At 42.2% G+C, this 20,067-nt stretch overlaps 1 protein-coding gene and 1 pseudogene across 1 annotated transcript in view; one reads left to right on the top strand and one right to left on the bottom strand.

Annotated features, from left to right (window-relative positions):
- DYNC2H1 (dynein cytoplasmic 2 heavy chain 1) overlaps nucleotides 1–20,067 on the bottom strand; it is a 349,851-nt gene that overhangs the window by 936 nt on the left and 328,848 nt on the right. Inside the window, exon 89 of the mRNA XM_075546528.1 lies at nucleotides 10,771–10,887. Coding sequence (XP_075402643.1) covers nucleotides 10,771–10,887 — 117 coding nt within the window. The remainder of the gene's footprint in view (nucleotides 1–10,770; nucleotides 10,888–20,067) is intronic.
- On the top strand, nucleotides 5,400–6,622 carry LOC142444304 (growth/differentiation factor 3 pseudogene; annotated as a pseudogene).

The following is a 20,067-nucleotide window of genomic DNA, read 5'->3' as shown; positions in this document are numbered from 1 at the left end:
TTGTTGAAGAACTGATACCAAAGAATTTTCTACATTGTGAATTTTCTTGATTACATTTCCATTCTTCAGTAACCAGACCTTAGAAATATGTATTTTTAAAGAAAAAAATATGATGAATTCATAATTCCGAAAGAAATTTAGAACCATGTCTTTACTAAACATTGATGTTATTCAGCCAATGAATCACTAACTTTTCAGAGTTGAAATAAAACTTGAGATAAACTAGACGCACCCTAGAATTTTGTTAAGTGACTGAGCCATAGATTACAAGAATAACTGATGCCACATTTGAATGACAGAGAATCTGCCACGGACTACCAGAGGAGCGAACAGATGTGCCTTGGAAGAAGGACAGCTAGAGTGCTCCTCAGCAACTTGAATGTGGGACTTTGTCTCTTATATTTGGACATATTACCAGGAGGGATCAGTCCTTAGAGAAGGATACTATGCCTGGTAAGTAGGGAGTCACAGAAGAGGGTGGCCATCAATGAGATGGTTGAAGCAATGGCTTCAACAGTGGTTTCTAAAAGCTGTGAGACTGAAGGGGCCCTGCGGGGCAGATGTGCAACTGGGGAAGAAAAGAACAACAGACAGTGGGGTACAGAGCTCACCCTTCCCGATGTCAGGATCAGGAGAAACAGCGAATATATTTTCCAAGGGCTTATATAGTCTTGGGGTAAGCAAGTCCCGTCAATCACATCCATAGCAAGGTGGGCAGTATCTTAACCTTAGATCCCCTGAGCTCATTGGGGGAGTAACTCAAGACCAGGAGCAGAGGCAAGCAGAGGGGAGTCTACCGCCCTATGAGCTAGAATAGAACTCGTTTGTTTTTAGAGATAAGTAGCCTTCGGCTGCAGAGAGAACAGCCATGTGCTTGTAAGAGGCATCTTTAAAGTAGCGCTTTAAAAAAATAATAATAAAGTAGCACTATTATGGGGCAGGGGGATAGCGTGGGGATGATTTTTAGAGAATGTCTGGGAGTCATCTCTACCTCACAAACGTGAAGGCCTTCCTCCACCAGCGTCAGCCTTCCAGACCGCCATCATGAGTGTAGAGACGTGGCCGCATACATTCTCTTCCCGGTCCTCAGCGTCCCACCCGTAGCAATGATTGGGAAGACAGGACAGAACAAGCAATGTTCCGTTCTGTTATACACGACTCGCTTTGGAAACACACTGATGCATTTAAACCACCACTCCCTCCTCAGGAAGTAGCAGAGTTGTCAAGTTCTCACAGATGAAACGATTGCTAAATTTGGTTTCAGAGCAATTCAGGATTTGGAGTCAGGAGAACTTTCAACAATCATCAGTAACTTCCTAATCTATTTTCTCTTTCTAATTCTGCTTAAGTGGCAAACCCTTAAGGTTCAGAGATTTCTGTAATGGTCTAAACTGCTTACACACTTGTGAAGTTAGTAACTGAATGCAGGCTTTACTTGGGTGTTGTCCATGTCTCTTCGGCACAGAGCAAAGATTAAGTACTTATAGGCCTGCAGTGATCTGCATCCATGAAGCGTTTATTTCTCATTCCAGGGCAGGTCTTAACTTCTCTCTCTTTGTTTCACGATGTTTTCTTTGATTCTGGAAACTTTTTCACCCACTCTAGCCAGGACTTTCTAATATGATCTCTTTCGGAGAAATTGGTAGTGACAGCGGGGCACTATTCAGTTCCTCTGGTCTTGGCATCCTGGAGAGACGAATAGTTGTACCATAGATGACCACTATGAGTTAAGAACCCAGTTGCTACTGACCAAAGAAGAATGTAGAATAACGTCTTTGTGGATTAAGTTAAACCAATTGACCTTGGTGTGCCTTGACACCATGATCCAGAGGCCTAAGTCCATCAATGCATTTAGTTATGTCTATGAAGTTTTCATAACTTTCCCCTTTCTATGCCTCAGTCCATTCATGAATATATTCGCAGTAAAGGTATATGTCCATGCTGATGTTCCAATATCCTCTATCAAACCCATATATATATTCATAAGTGTACTACATTCGCTCTCGCCGTGTGTCTACTCATGGATGACGGCGATTGTTGGCTTGTGGCTATAACATCATTATCCCTGTTGCTCCTCAGTGCCTGCCCTGGCTCTTCCTCGATTTCTGACCACCTTCTCATGGGGTACCGCTCTCCCCTTCACCTAAGTTAACCCACGCGACCGTCTGGCCAGTGGTAAACTTCCCCCTTTGCCTTCCATCCCTGGTAACCACCACAGAATGTTATTTGCGTGTGAAAACTTTGCACCACAGTCGTCTCACGGTGTTTGTGCCTTTGCGATGGACTCGTCTCGCTCAGCATAGCATCCTCCAGGTCCGTCTATGCTATGGGCTGTCTGACAAGTCATCCTCAGGCGTCAGCATTAGCTGCCAGCTTCCTTATCCATTCTTCTACGGACGGCAATTTAGATGGGTTGCATCTTTGTGCAGTGGTGAACATAGGTGTACACGTATCTACTAGTGCTATAGTTCTTATGATGTCACGTAGAAGGCGTGCTGGTTAGTAAGCTACTGCGATTCCCAGCTTCTTGAGGAAGCGCCAAAATGTGTTCCCAGTGGTTGTACCGCTTTACAGTCCCATAAGCAGTAGATGTGGGTTCCGGTCTCTCCGCACTACTGCTAGCATTTGCTTTTTACTGTTTGTCTTTTTTTTTTGTTTGTTTGCTTTTTGCTTTGCTATGAATGTTGGAGTAAGATGATAAATCATTGCTGTTTCAATTTATCTCATTTAATTGGTAAGAAGCACAAACATTTTTTATGCCATGTTGTGAGGCCTCTAAGTTTATCCATATTTTAACATTGGTAACCTCTAAGGTTTAGGTTTTATATTTAGGTCTTGGATCCAACTTGAGTTCATTTTTGTTTATGGTGTGAGATATAGGTCCTATTGCATTCTTCTGAAAATGGATGCCCAATGTTGTCAGCATCAATTGTTAGAGAGACTATCTCTTTTCCATTTTATGAGTTTAGATAGGTGGATGCATTTATTTCTGGGGATCTCGATTCTAGCCCATTTCTCTAGGTGTCAGTTGTATCAGTACCAGGTTGTTGTGACTACTGTGGCTGGGTGGTTACATTTTGAGATTCGGGAGTAGCAACTTTCAACTCTCTACTTCGTTCTTTTCCTTAGTAGTGCTTTGCTTAGCCAGGGTGACTTTTCTTTCCATATAAAGCTGGGGATTCGATTCTTCAAAGCTTTAAAGAATGAAACTGGAATCCGGATTAAGGTTGCTTTGCGTCTGTGGACCCCTCTCAGTAGAATTCCAGTGTCTGAAATGCTAAGACAATGGCGAGTCTCCCTATCCACGAGAGCACAGTAGATCCCTCTATTTATGTAGCTCTCTTGGCTTCTTGCAGTGGTGCTTTGCAGTTTTCTTTGACTGTGTCTTTTGGTTCTTGTTAGAACCAAGTTTTCCAAAGCATTCCATCATTTGAGTGACTATTGTACAATGAGTAGGCATTGTTTTCTAATTTCTCTTTCAGAGTTCCCTCTGGTAATGCAAAGGAATGCGACTATGCTTTGTATGTTGATCTTGTACCCTGCGGCTTTACTGAATCTTTCGAGTAGTTCGAATTATCTTCTTGTTGAGTCTAAGGTAGTCACACTAACAGGAGATATTTACTTATTGCTGTTGATAGGGGTGCTTGGGTCCATTTCAACTCAGTGCGACCCTATTTACCACAACACAAAACACAGGCAATTGTGCACCATCCTCACAGTCCCTGCTATGTCTAAGACCAGTGTGTAACCTCACTGAGGGCTGTCCACGTCAGCACTGACCCTTTTCTTTCTCAAGCATCATGTCCTACGCCAAGGACTAGTTCCTCCTAATACATTCGCCAATGCTACGGAAATGAAATGTTCACTTCTAAGGAGTACGCCGGCTGTACTTTCCCCAAGACAGATCTGGCAGCCCATGTCCCACTCCATATTCTTCACCAACACCGCAATTCAAATGCCGACATTCTGCCTGTGCCGTTCTTATTCACCGTCTAGCAGCTGGCTCGGATCAGGGGCACCTTTGTCCTCAGAATGACACTGCTGCTTTAACACTTCAAACAGGTGTTCTGTAGCATATTCCCCAGCGCGATGCATCATTTGACTTCTTGGCAACTGCTCCCATGGCTATTGATTGTGGATCCAAATAAAAATAAACTCTCAATAACCGCAACTTTTTCCTGTTTATCATGCTGCTGCTTTTTTAGATCCAGTTATGAAGATGTTTGCTTTGCTGTGTTGAGGTCTAACCATACTCCAACACTTGTCTGTCATCCAGTGATGGCTTGTGTGTTGCTGGATGCTGGAAGCTCTGTAACTGAAATTTCAAATACCAGCAGGGTCCCCCAACGTGCACAGGGTTCAGAAGAGGTTTCAAACCAGGAAAAACTATGAAGAATAAATAGGCCGTCGTATCATTGAGAACAGCAGCGGAACACTGGCAGATCCTGGAAACCCTATGACTAACAACAGAGTGCTGTCAGAGACAGTGCCAGAGGACGAAGCCCCAGGTCTGAAGGCACTCAGAATGCGGATGATGTAAAGCCTTTGGAAGTAAAAACTCCAGGGCCTTCATTTCCTGAGGGGGGGCAGCTCAAAATGAGAAGAAACAGTTGCAAACTTCTATTAAAAATTGGCACTTGGAAAGTAAAAAGCATGAATCTAGGAAAATTGAAAGTCACCAAAAATGAAATGGAACACGTAAAGATTGATATTCTAGGCATCCATGAAATTGTCCATTTTGAATCAGAAAATCATATAGTTAACGAGGTTGGGTATGACAGATTCAAAAGGAATAGTGTCAAATTCATCATCAGAAGGACATGTCAAGATCTATCTTGAAGTACAGTGCTGTGATAGGATAACATCTATCCAAATACAAGGAAATCTAGTCAATTATAATATTGAAAGTTATGCACCAATCACTAAGGCTGACGATGAAGAAAGTGAAGATCTTACCAACATCTTCAGTCTCAAATTGATCAAATATGCAATCAAGATGCACTGACAATTACTGGAATGAATGCAGAGTTAGAAAGAAAGAAGGAAGAGTGGATGGAAAATATGGCCCTGGTGACAGAAATGAAGCTGGAAATCACGTGAGAACTTTGCAAGACCAATGACTTGTTCAGAGCTAATAACTTTTTCAACAACACAGATGACTACTATGTATGTGGCCTTCCCCAGATGGAATACATAGAAATCAAATTGACTACATCTGTGGGAGAGGTATGGAGAAGCTCAATATGAGTAGCTAAAACCAGGTCGACTGTGAAACAGACTGACCATCAATTGAAGCTGAAGAAAATTAAAACAAGTCTACAAAAGCAAAGACAGGACCTGAATGTATCCTACCTGAATTTTGAGACCATCTTAAGAACAGGTGTGATGCATGAATACTGATGACAGAGGACCTGAATGAGTGGGCTGACATTAAGAACATCACGTCAGTCTGAAGAAAGCAAAAGGGCATTAAGGAGACAGGAACAGGGTCTGAGGACCAGTCTGATGCTTGTGCTTCCCACCCAGGGTGGTCAGCCATTTTCGCCTGAGAGGCCTGGCTTTGTTCCCTCCCAGGGTGGGCTGTTGCTTCTGCTAACCCTGGCCTTGAGCCAGACATTTCCATTTCAAGAACATACTCACCTCTAATCTCGGGCCTTAGATATCTTGAGCAAATCTTCTAGGAACGAGAAGCAGCAGTAAACAATGAGGTCTCCCAAGAGTTAGGCTATGCATGGGTTCCAAAGGAATGTACTTGAAGTCTGCTCCCAGACCACGGTTCTTTTCTTTACTCCAAGAAACTTCCCCAAGCCAATTCTTGCCTACAGAAGCATCTTTACTGTTACTTGTCCACCATCAAAGAAAACGAGCAGGTATCAGCCTGGACTTGGGGCCCAACACTTACTACAACCCAGGACCAGAATTGGAATTGGCTCTTTCTCGGGCTCTGGATCAGGAGGCTCATGTTGGGGACCCTGCACTTCAACCTGCTGCCTGAGGCTAGGGGCTGGAATAACAGCTGCCAGGAAAATCTGGGTTTACTCTGGGAAATCCAGGTCAAAGCAGAAAGACCCAGTGAATCTCCAGCCATGAGAAACCTGAGCCTGACTGAGATGCCTCCCCTGGCTTTCCTCCTGGTGATAACCCGCATCATGGAATAGTGCTACTCTTCATCCCCAAAAGGTGCCATCCCTGTGCCTAAGGTGCCCTGCCTCAAGAACCTCTGCCCCCATCACCAGCTGTTCATCAACATCCGGATCTAGACTGACACAAATGGACCATTGTGCTCACAGGCCTCATCCCGAACCACTGCCACGGAGAATGAATGTCCTTTCTCCTGACTACCTCTTCTCAATGGCTCCACTGATGCTTTCACGCCAGCGCTGATAAGCGCAACTGATCCAGCGGTCCCCCAAACAGTCTGTATTCCCACCAAACTGCCTCCGTGTCTATGCTCCGTCACAACAACGATGACAACGTCATTTTACAACAGTATGAGGTAGGGGTTGAGTGCGGATGTGAGATAGTTGCCAAAAATAGGAACAGAATGAAGAGTTCTAGGACCCGTTTTCTAATAAAGCTACTTAGAAGAAGACAGGAAGAAACGATCAAGAAGGGATTCTGAACTGTGTGATTAATCACAGAGTGGCTGAGGCAAATGGAAGAACTGATGAAGTCAAGGAACTGCACAGAAAATGTGCAAGGGCAGTTGAGAACATGAAGTGTTATAATGAAATGTGAGGAGACCTAGAGTCAGAACCAAAAGGATGAGCCCACTCAGCCCATCTTAAAATGACAGAACTAAAGAAAAACTCAAGTTAGAGTTGCAATACTGGAAAAGAACTAGTTGACATTCAACCATTTCAAGAAGTAGCATATGATCAAGAACCAAGGTACTGAAGGAAGACGTTCAAACTGCACTAAAATCATTAGCCAAAATCAAGGCTCCTGGAATTAATGGAATGCCAGTGAAATGTTTCAACAAGCTGGTGAAGCAAGGAAAGCATTCAGTCACTTATGTCAGGGAGTTTGGAAGCTAGTCACTTGACCAACTGACAGAAAGAGATCCACATTTATGACCATTCCAAAGAAAGGTGACCCAAAAGAAGACAGAAATGCTATCATTAATCTTACTCACAAGTAAAATTTTGCTGAAGATTATCTAACAATGGTTGCAGCTGCACATTGACAGGGAGCTGCCAGTAAGTGCCTGAAGTTCCCTTTGCTTTCAGCAAAGAAGGCTGCGCCATCTACATTGAAGGTTATCAGTGAGCCCTCCTCTAATCCTGATGCACATTCTTCTCCATACAGCCAAGCCTACTTTTGCCATTTCACTGTTAACAAAATCCCTTGTGTATATAGATTTCCATGAATATTATTCAAATGGATTAAATTCTTATGTTGTAATTCTTTTGTAATAGAAAAAGGATAGGCCCTGCTTGAATAAAATAAAAATTTTATTAATAATTGCTAACAAATATACTGTTAAATTAATGTAAAAAAGGGAGCATATCAGGAAGATTTCAAAAAGTTCACATCACAATACATGTAGATAAATTAGGTTATATAATTAAAGTTTAATCATTGAAAATATTCATATTGGGATAAATCATCTTAAAGAATTAATGTTTTCACATGCCACACCTTTCAAAGGTATAGTTACAGTTTGAAATTTTATATTTGGTTAGAATCTGCATCATGAAGAAATGAATAATGTGAGTGTATGTTATATTATATTAGTGGAATAGTTAATGATTAACAGACACAGTTGAAAGACGCCTTCAACAGCATTATATTTAATCTTTAATTCTCATTGAGCATTACTAATTTCAACTTTGTTAACTGACAAAGTATAATGCCTTTAAAATAGAAGCAATGTTACAGCTTCCCTGCCCAAAAAAAGTCTTGAATGTTGTTGTTCATATCCTGTAATTAGCAAAATACAGTGCTGAGGCGTCACGGATGAGAACTGTTGCGTACCCCCAAGCACCTGGAACACTGTCACCTTCCCTAGTGAGTCCGAGGAAAAGTCTGGACATCTCTAAACAAAACACTTTCCCCTGCTTGTTCCAAGGGGAGGGACTTACAACTCTGCATCTTCTACAAATCGCACGTGACAGATTAACGTCAGAAAGACAGCAATACGTTTTACAAAGGCAAATAGTGATACTCCATTAGGCAACTGAATACCTTGTATATTTACATATTCTGCTCCTTCTACCCAGAATGTATTCTCCACCGCCTTAAAAAAAAATCCCTTTAACTGTTGTTATTTCATCATTCAAGAGAAGATGCCCCTCCAAGAGGTGATCTGATTTACCTTCACCTGCCTACACTTAAAAGCATTGAGTCCTCCCTCAGTGCCTTAAGCCCGCGATGGAGCCCTATATAACCACACTTCCAACTCTGAGCCGTGCTTGTTTCTTTACCTCTATCCCTCCACTAAAAAGCAGACTCTCTACCTCCAGCGATGAGCATATTTGGTCTTTGAACACAACCAGTGTGAAGTAGTAAACTACAAAGCACTAGATGACAAGAAATAGAAGAATTATTACCATTCCACGGTAAAAAAAATTAAAACATTGACAATAGGTTAAAATAGACCTTGAGATATTGCACAGGCACTTTACACAAAGGCATTTATTGTGAGACCATCCTCTCGGGATGGTCTTGTGGAAACACAATCTCCATTCGTAGAGTAAGACAGTGGTTCAGTGGAGGTAGGTAACTTGGCCCAAACTACCCAGCACATTATGTTTGGGAGCTAGGGTGGGGAATTGTCTTCTGGAGGACGCAAAAATTGTGTGTTCCACACCACTTAGCCAGATGCCCACATTCTTTCTTACTGAGGGAACAAGAGACACAATCTGAAGGCAATGTGATTCTAGGGAAAATAGGAGGCTCACTTCTAGAAGGAAGAGGGAGAGATGAAAGTGAGGGAGCAGATACTTCAGTTCCAAGTCTGGAAAAGTTTGCATGCATAAAGAGACATCTCATTTTTTAGCGAGCCATTTAGAAAGACTTAAAAATGTCATCAGTTACATAAAAATCCAATTATCATTAGTCATCTCATTTATAAGTTAAACATCCCAACTCATTTTATGTCTCTTTACATGAGCTATTTCTCAAATTAAATTGCTTTTAGTTTTCTATTGGATCCTAAGTTTTTAAGGCGCTGTGACTAAAACTGTACAGAAATGAGGCTAGTTAAAGCACAATGCTGCGAAGGAGCACCCCAGCCTTGGAAGGACACGTAGCTGTGCGCGCAGCCCCGTGTGACCGGCCTGCCCTGCTCTGTAACCGCACTGCATGTCTGACTTGCGTTCAGTAAGCCGCCAGTGGTCTGTGCACTGCTCCAGGTCATTTTCATTGGCATTAATGCCCACTCACCTATTCCTCATGCCCTATTTTTATTGCAAGGATTGGTCCTTAAGGAAACCAGCTTGCATTTGTCCCTCTACCTTCCCAGTACCGATTCATTTATGGCTTTTATATGAATTTTAATTCTGTTTGCCAGAGATAAACAATTTACATAATTTGGATTCGTTTGAATTCATCTCTTACATCATACAAGACTTTACATGTTATAGGTAACAAACTTTATATATTTCAACTTTGCTTTTACGTATAGCTTTTATTTGGTTCTTCCACTTAAAATGAGAATATGAGTAAGCCAAAATGTATTAACTTTTGGATAGAAATATCTTCTAGGAACTAATTGCCAGACTGAACTAAAGCAAGGCGTCTTTCAAACTCTTTCCCTCTCCTATCTGCTATGTCATTCTAACATGAAGGGAATATGCTGATCTGAAAAAAGAAAGAGTTCACAGAAATACATGCTCTTTAACATTCTGAGTAATGCCTGCTAATTATTGCTAGCTTCATTAGCTTGTTTGTTGCTGTTACTTTTTTTCAAATATTATGAAGTTTTGCTTTTATCATTTAAAGAGAGTAACCGTGCCAGGACACTTAGTACACTGATATCTCCCAATGCGCCAAGTCAGTTTTACTATAATTTGCAATAGGGTGGGTATTAGGTATATGCCCAAAATCTTAACATTGTTCAATACACTCATACTTGCATTTTCACACATCATTGCAAAGACAAATTGAGGTGTTCCAGCTACAACTATGTCGCGTTTGAAGGGAAGCTAGTCCCTGTGTCCATTGTTGAAAGCGCTTTAGATTACTGGAGGTTTTTAAAAGGGAGGAAAGTTAACTAAGTCTTTGTCAAGACGGTTTCCTTCACTTGTCTGCTTCTAGCAACACAGTGCACAGCCGGTGCAAAGGCAAGTGCAATTAACATCTTGATTCTGTCCCTCGTGCCTGCCTAGCTGTGGGAAGCCATCGGCTGGGTCCAGCCAGCGACATTCCTCATTTTCAGATAGGTGTGACTCCCTCCCTGGGGTCGCTCTAAGGAATAAATGAGGTCAAGTATATAAAACATTTAGCACACATTGCCGAAAATAATAAGAGCTCAATGCATGGCTGTTTCATTATTGTGAGGCAAAATGAAGTCTTACTTTTGCTATGTAGCCGATGAAGTCTCTAAAAAGAACATACTTGGTACTGTTTCAAAGCACACTGGTTTGCAATGGCCTCTGTATCTTGAAAACAGTAAAGGTAACATTCTCTGACTGTAAGTGTGACCTGTGTCCAAATGCACAGGAGGTTAGGAATAACAAACACAGCCACACAGGCCACAGAGATCCTATTTTAAAACAACAAGTTTAAACTGACGACCTTAAAATGTGTCCCTGCTAAAAATGCTACCTGTGGGATCCAGCCCATACAGCACGGGAGAACAGACGACACGCTAGGAGAGTCATGCTCATTTTCAGAAAGCCGGTTTCCATCAAAACTGCAGCCTTCCAGCAATAAGCCACTGATCTGCCATGGAAACATAAATCATTAAAATACACATGAAACTCTGAAATGCCGGGAGTTACTACATTATGTCTGACAGAGAGAATGCAGGGGACACTCTTCATTGAGGCTACGCGTTTCAAATAACATGAAAACAAAGACTTTGGTATTTTATCTGCAAATAAAAAGGTAAGACCTAGACCTTTGTCAGTATGAACTTCCTTCGGACAGAGTTCTCATGTTTAGAAAACGTTTAAGAAAGAAATATTTATAAATGTCATCAGTTACCTAACTGCAGGTGCCTTGGCATTAGATTAATAGAAATATAATGGCAAAGGCACACATGTTATTCTCTTTCTGCAGGAAGGGCAAAATAACGCATAATTAGAAAACACACATCTTTTCCCTATTGGAATTTGACATTATAAAAGAGAGAACAAAATTGAAAGGTTGACTGCAAAATTTCTTGACATATCATGTAGAAATAAAAAATCATAAAGGAGAAAGACAACCATCTTCTCTAAATTGATCTTAGTTTTAGACATTCTGAAAGTGAAAATAAATGTAGTCTTAGTAATATGAACGTATTGTTTCTTATTCAAAGGTGCTTTTGTTTTCCTTTATGTTTTGTAGTGCTACTGTACCCCGGCTTTATTTAAAGGCAACACGTGTAGAATCAGTGCTTAGTATTCAGAACTTTTTCAACAGTTTGACTTCTGAGCTACATTTATATTCTTTTAACTTGAACTTCTTATGAAAATGGAAACAATCTCAAACATTATGTAACACCTTCAAGGTTAAACAAACTAAATGAAATATGCATTTCAGAGCCAAGGGAACATTTTAAGTAGAAAGCGTTAATAAACTGGTTTCAGTTAGTTAGGGAATCGTTTAGGTACTAGGAGGTATGCCACAGCAGATTAGCTTTAATTAGCTACTGCACCACACTAATTTTACACTAAGATGAGTATTACTAGGAAAGTAAGTAGCTTGATAATGAAAGATGAGATGAAACAGGAAATTTCAGATTAAGCTATACCACAAGAGCAGTGGTTTGCAACACTGCTACTGCTGCGACCCTTTCATACAGTCCCTCATGTGGTGGGGACCCCCAAGCATAAAATTATTTTTGTTGCTCCTTCATCACTGTCATTTTGCTACTCTTATGAATCGGGCAACCCCTGTGAAAGGGTTGTTCAACCCCCCAAAGGGGTCGTGACCCACAGGTTGAGAAGCCGCTGCACTAGAGGAATCCTGTCATAGCAGTGGGTAAAGTGTTGGGCTGCAGACCATAAGGTTAGTGGTTCAAGTCTACCAGTTGTTCCGTAGGAGGAAGAGGAGGTTCTCTACCTCCATAGAGATTTAGAGTCTCAGAAACCTAAATAGCATGTCTACCCTATCCTATAGTCACTATGGTCGGAATCCACTTAATAGTATTGACTTCTATATAACAGTATTAGGAACGTCAAGAATGTCTGAACTAGTTAGATCTTAAAAAGAGAGTTCTTGCTAAATTGAATCCTAAAACCTCTACAGGAAAGCTAATTCTTCCCAGGCCACTTCTAGAGATTTCATTAAGTTCAGAGCTTCATTAGTCTTTATGGAAACTTGAAAAAGGACTGCAGCATCACTATGTCACACACACACACACACACACACACACACACACACACACACACACACACACACAAAGATTCATCCTCGTTCTCTCCTGGCACAGACAAACCACCGTTTGTCTGCAGTGTGTCTCACTGCTGTGCTGGAAGGTGTATCACTGACATTTCAAATACAGCAGGGTCACCTAAGGTGAAAACATTTCAGCAAAGCTTCCATGGTGGAAACGAACTACAAAGAAACAGACTGCAGTTCTGGGGACTTGGCCACTGAGAAGCCTTATGAAGAGCAGTGGGGCACTGGTGGGCTAGTCCACCATCAGGCGAGCTGCTCACGCTTGGAGGACGGGAGAGAGACCATAATGGCGCGGATCAACTCAAGCTTTGGCCCTTCCTTCCTTTGCTGATGGGTCATGACTCAAAAGGAGAAGAAACGGTTGTAAACATCTCTACATAATTGGAACTTGGAATGTAGGAAGTATGAATCTAGGAAAGTTGGAAGTTGTCAAAAATGAAATGGAACACATGATAATCAATAATCTAAGCATTAGTGAGCTGAAAGGACTGGGATTGGCTATTTTCAACCAGAAGGCAAATTCAAGACAAATGATGTCACATTCATCTTCAAAAAGGACATTTCAGATTTTAACTTGAAGGACAATGCTGTCTTTAACAGAAGAATACCAGTGGATGTACAAGGAAATCCAGTTAACAGGACTATCATTCAAATATATGCCCTAACCACTAAAGCTAGTGATAAAGAAATTGAAAACCTTTGGTTGGAGAAAGATGGTGACCAAGTAGCGCACATGGGAAGGACTACACAGAGACCAGAGTAGAGGGGCCACGGGAGACAGCCAGCCTACAACCGCAAACTGCAAGATCCTCAGCATAAAGATACGCAGACACAAAATTACTTAAAGAGCAGCGATGCCTGCTAACAGACTCCCCTTTGTCCTCGGCCCTCAGCACATGTCAGCGGCACAGCTTCCCAACTGTCCTGAGCAATTCTTTCCCGGTCCAGGAACTAGCCAGGATGTCGCTAGTGGGTGACCCAACAAAGACTCGGAGTTACCTAACAAGAGCATCAACCGAAGGGAAGTATGTTCCTTATTTTCCGACTCGCACTTGCTCAGACAAGCGGGGACACTCTTGGCTCCTCTACTTCCCTGTATGCTGTTAATTATCAGGTCCTACCGCTTCCAATAAATGTCTGAATGTGTTCTTTCTCCACACACCCTAAGCCATCACCCAGTCTGGACACTGTCAATCTGTCCCTAGTTAATAAATAGCTTCCTAAGTGATTTCCTTGGTTGCAGTCTTTACATCACAGCCATGTCGCTATGAAGACAAAAACCTGGCAATGTTATGTGGTTTAAAAGCCTTCAATAGCCGTCCGTCTTCCTTAGGACATTAGTCAATTGACAAGAGCAACATAAGATTACTTTGCAAGATGTGGAACTGCCTTGAAAGACGAGGAATGAACCCAGGAGACTCCATTTTGACACAGAAAGTAAAAGCCTCGCAGAGCCCAACAATAATGCTCAATCACCACAATGCAGGAAACAATAGACTAGAGGCCACCCCAGAAAGTCTGGGGAACCCCAAGACGACTTTGGCTGTGGTCAGCTGGCCAGCTGAACTGCCTATTAAACCCAGGTAGAGAGACTGGCAATGAGGGAGCTAGTTACCAAGGAGACATCAAGTCCTCTCCAGCTTTCTCCAGCGAGTACACCGACGAAGGCAATGCTTAACGGGACTAAGACGCTGAATTGAATGTGTGTTACCCCTATTGCTAATAACCTGAGTGAATTTTAGAGTCGTTAGATTGTTTTATATGTATTTGAAGTGAATAAACCAAGCACTCGAAAATGTCAAAGAGCACTACGTAATTATTGATCACGTCGCTCGTGACATCAACATAATTTAAAAGGTACACCCTAATCCTCAAAGTGATATCTTTAATAAGGTAATTTATTATTTAATCTTTATTATAAAATGAGAGTACAAGTTGACCATCTTTTCATAGCTTAACAATGTTTGTGATCTTTAATCTTCATTAGTAAAGTGCTTATAGTCGTTTTACTTGATCTAGCAAGATTGTATCATCTGTATGTCACAGATGGTCAATGAGTCTTGATACCACATTCTCCTTCTCCTAGTTTTCTATCTGTGTGCTGAGCGTCCAGACTGTGTAAGGATGGTTAAAGGATGCAACCGGATTCATATCTTTTATGATGTTTAATCATGCAACACCCCCAATGGCTAGTCTGAATTTTGATGTGTCCTAAATATAGAAAGGAACTCTAATGATACAGTGGTTAAGATCTTGGCTGCTTGCTGACGAAAAGGTAGGTGATTTTAACCTATCAGCTGCTCTGTAGGAAGAAAGATGTGGCAGCTTGCATCTGTAGAGACTACAGTCTGTTGTACACCTTATAAAACAGTTATTCTCTGTCTCAGAGGCTTGTTATGAGCTGAAATTGACAGAAATGGGTTTAGTTTTGCTTACAGAATATATGCTAGACTTTGTTTAAGAAAAATGTTTCATTAAACTATTGATTACATGTTAAAATGATATATTTTTATCATTTTATGCTAAAAATGTGGCATATATAATACGTAAAAGAATAAATGATAAAAACTAATTCCATTTGTTTTTTAACTCTACTTTCGAGGAAATATAAAATGATAGTTGTCCTCACACAGGCTGAGGAAAGGCGTGTTATGGAAAAGTTATATTGCACACTGAGATGTGAATAGGTTTCTACAAGCTTTTGAGAGTGAGCAGTGAAGGGAAGAGCTGAGGGAGGTGAGCAGAGCACTCCAGCAGCCTGCCTTTTCGATACAGGATCAGAAGAAGTAAAAAGTCTAACAGGTGAGAGACTTACAAAAAAGAAAACTGCGCCGGTCCTAAGCCTCTTGTTATAGTTGGGAGACATGAGAAGTTGAAATACACTGGTAAATATATTGAACTAAGAATGAAAAATATATTAAACTGTAGGAAAAATATATTAAACTGTAGGAAATAGGCTAAGACATTCAAACCTGTTATTATTATGAACAGATTTAAAACTGCAGTTAACTTAAATTCCCAAGGAAAATAATTTTAATTAAATTAGTTTCTATCATATTACTTCATATGTCAATGTTTTCTCTAATTATTTTTTGAAAAAAAATTGTGACTACGAATTTTTAGAACTACTTTGTTCTTAAAAAAATCAATATTTGATGATAATGGTTATAGTAGGATAGGTAATAAACTATTTCTACAAGGGGTCCAGTTCATGTCACAAGCTTTATTTCTCTGTGCTTCACAGATGGCTGAATATCTCTCTCTCTCTATCTCTCTCTCTCTCTCTCTCTCTCTCTCTCTCTCTCTCTCTCTCTCTCTCTCTCACACACACACACACACACACACACACACACACACACTGCTATCAAAACAGTGATTTCTGAGGAGAGCTGCCTGTCCAGTTAAATTCAGGGCAGAGGCCAGTATGAAATGAAGGTGACTGGGGGAATTCCAACAGGGTAATTTTGATAGATTTTTTTAAAAGGACACAGTACAATCAGAGGGGCTTATTAGAAGGTTTTAAGAACATGGGACACTGCACTGGGAAGGGAACGGGCAGAAAGATGAACTGAGAATTTCATTTCCACCATGACAGCACCCCTTCTCGTTCTTCAAGGGTAGCAAGAGCTATCCTATGAGAACTGCACGGGCAAACCTTACTCCATTGGTCCTCGAGCCGTGCTTGCTCCTTCACACTTCTTTTTGCTCTTCAAACTCACAGGATTCAAACTCACAGGATGTTTAAGACGAACACAATTTGGGTCTCGGAAGGATGCCTGAACTGCCTTTTGAAGACCACAGAATTCTTTGGGATGGGTTCAAAACAACAACATATCCAAATGCACCATCACTGAGGGCACATTCTGACTCACAGGACAACGCAGAGCAACCCAGTGGGCTGTGAGACTGTCACTCTTTACGGGAGTAGAAAGGCTCCTTTGTCTCCATCGGAGAAGCTGGTAGTTTCAAATGCATCCTCACCGTGAGCTGCCCAACACTCACCCCACCCTGAACAAGGGCTCCTCAGAGAACAAAACACTGCCTTCACCCACGGACAGACCTGCTGCCTTCATCCATGGACAGACCTACTACCTTCATCCATGGACAGACCTACTGCCTTCATCCATGGACAGACCTGCTGCCTTCATCCATGGACAGACCTACTGCCTTCACCCACAGACAGACCTACTGCCTTCATCCATGGACAAACCTCACTGCCTTCACCCATGGACAGACCTACTGCCTTCACCCACAGACAGACCTGCTGCCTTCACCCACGGACAGACCTACTGCCTTCACCCACGGACAGACCTGCTGCCTTCACCCACGGACAGACCTACTGCCTTCACCCACAGACAGACCTACTGCCTTCACCCACGGACAGACCTACTGCCATCATCCATGGACAGACCTGCTGCCTTCATCCACGGACAGACCTGCTGCCTTCATCCACGGACAGACCTGCTGCCTTCATCCACGGACAGACCTGCTGCCTTCACCCACGGACAGACCTGCTGCCTTCACCCATGGACAGACCTACTGCCTTCACCCACGGACAGACCTACTGCCTTCACCCATGGACAGACCTGCTGCCTTCATCCATGGACAGACCTGCTGCCTTCATCCATGGACAGACCTACTGCCTTCATCCATGGACCCACCTCACTGCCTCTATCCATGGACAGACCTCATTGCCTTCATCCATGGACAGACCTACTGCCTTCATCCATGGACAGACCTACTGCCTTTATCCATGGACAGACCTTCTGCCTTCATCCATGGACAGACCTCACTGCCTTCATCCATGGACAGACCTGCTGCCTTCACCCATGGACAGACCTGCTGCCTTCATCCATGGACAGACCTTCTGCCTTCATCCATGGACCCACCTCACTGCCTCTATCCATGGACAGACCTCATTGCCTTTCTCCATGGACAGACCTACTGCCTTCATCCATGGACAGACCTACTGCCTTCACCCATGGACAAACCTTACTGCCTTTATCCATGGACAGACCTACTGCCTTTATCCATGGACAGACCTGCTGCCTTCACCCACGAACAGACCTACTGCCTTCACCCACGGACAGACCTGCTGCCTTCACCCACGGACAGACCTACTGCCTTCACCCACAGACATACCTACTGCCTTCACCCATGGACAGACCTGTGCCTTCATCCATGGACAGACCTACTGCCTTCATCCATGGACAGACCTCACTGCCTTCATCCATGGACAGACCTTCTGCCTTCATCCATGGACAGACCTGCTGCCTTCATCCATGGACAGACCTGTGCCTTCATCCATGGACAGACCTGCTGCCTTCATCCATGGACAGACCTCATTGCCTTTCTCCATGGACAGACCTACTGCCTTCACCCACGGACAGACCTGCTGCCTTCACCCACGGACAGACCTACTGCCTTCACCCACGGACAGACCTGCTGCCTTCACCCACGGACAGACCTACTGCCTTCACCCACAGACATACCTACTGCCTTCACCCATGGACAGACCTACTGCCTTCATCCATGGACAGACCTGCTGCTTCATCCATGGACAGACCTGCTGCCTTCATCCACGGACAGACCTGCTGCCTTCATCCACGGACAGACCTGCTGCCTTCATCCACGGACAGACCTTCTGCCTTCATCCACGGACAGACCTGCTGCCTTCACCCACGGACAGACCTACTGCCTTCACCCATGGACAGACCTACTGCCTTCATCCATGGACAGACCTACTGCCTTCACCCATGGACAAACCTTACTGCCTTTATCCATGGACAGACCTACTGCCTTCATCCATGGACAGACCTTCTGCCTTCATCCATGGACAGACCTCACTGCCTTCATCCATGGACAGACCTTCTGCCTTCATCCATGGACAGACCTGCTGCCTTCATCCATGGACAGACCTGCTGCCTTCATCCATGGACAGACCTGCTGCCTTCATCCATGGACAGACCTCATTGCCTTTCTCCATGGACAGACCTACTGCTTTCATCCATGGACAGACCTCACTGCCTTTAGAAGTGGACAGACCTGGAAGGATATGTGGAGAAATATAACCTTCACAGTTTCATATTTCTGTTTAATAAAGGTGTTTTTGTTTTGATTTTGTAGTAATACTCTTTTTGACTCATCCTTTTTTAAGTACATTACTATTTAGTATTCCATTTTCTAAGTGAAAATGATCAAAACTATATGTCCTACTCTGAATCACTGAAGGGCTTGGGATTTCGCTTGGCATTTTTCAGGGGCAGGCAGATTTTCTGCCAAGGGCTGAAAGCGTCAACTGGTAGCCTTTACTTCTCAGGTGCAGATGTGCCCAGTGCTCATGACCCCCAGTTCTGATGGGCACGTCCGCCCCAGGTACCTCAAATATGAAACGTCTCATTGTTCACCATTTCAACTTTTCTCTACTTTTAAGTACATTCTAGGGTGATAAGAAAGCAAATATGAGTATTAATGAGCTTTCTTTCTGGTGAGACATACGTTACCTGGCAGGCATCTGCAGCTCTCTAAAACTTCCCTGAGTCCCTGAGACAGAGGCAGCTTAAAGACCCACTCATCAGTCTCTCTGTCCTACAGGCTCATTGTCATTTGGCATCAACTTTAAGAAAGTGTTAAATACCTTTCAATGCATTGACTAAGCTAGGTTTTCTCGGTTAGATTTTGATTGTTTTTTTGCCTTTTGTAAAGGGTGGGGTGTTGAGAGCTCCCCAGATCTGTGCTTTTACAGCCTTCTGAAAGATCTTACATGTAAACTGCAGAGGAATTTGATTTATGCATTTTTTCTAGTACATGAAGTTTCATAACTGATGTTTAACAAAATAATAAATCAATAATGGTAGTGAGGAAAATTTAAAGGGCCACGTTCAGGATCTAAAAATCAATAACATAGAGGTTCTTGTAAGCCTACAGGGTTTAAGATATTGACTTGTTTGGGGTAACTACAGTCCTGCCTGACCATTTTACTGGTTTAATTCAATCAAGGGTGGTAGAGATTGAAAAAATACTAAAGCTAATTAGATTCTAAAGTGACAGTAAATTTCATGTAAAATTTACATTCAAGGGCCTTCTATTGAAACAATCCCATTTGTTGAAAAATAATGTGATTGAAAGGAACCCAAAGAGATTAGATAACTTACTGATTTTGCCACATGTGAACATTACGAGACTTACAGTGGCTTTCTATCCAATCAATATATCTGGGTAAAGAGGTTAAAAACGAATTTTTATAGCTCACATGAATGAACCCAAAAAAAGAAAACATTGTTAAACTATCTCAACTAATATATGCAGGGATGGTTTTTAACTTAAAAAATTATATAAGGTAAACATTACTAATAAACTTGGCATAATTGGTTTCTGCCATTTTACCAAATTTAATGTTAATGATATCTCTTTATGACTCCAATTAAAAACAAAAACTTCTATTTTTCTAGATATAGGGAATATTACATTAAAATGCATTAATCAAATATATTTAAGAAATAATTATCACAGAAG

This window comes from Tenrec ecaudatus, chromosome 4 (assembly GCF_050624435.1).
Source record: "Tenrec ecaudatus isolate mTenEca1 chromosome 4, mTenEca1.hap1, whole genome shotgun sequence".
NCBI classification, from domain to species: Eukaryota; Metazoa; Chordata; class Mammalia; order Afrosoricida; family Tenrecidae; genus Tenrec; species Tenrec ecaudatus.
Note: the sequence above shows the minus strand (reverse complement) of the source record. Positions and strands in the feature narration are given on the sequence as shown.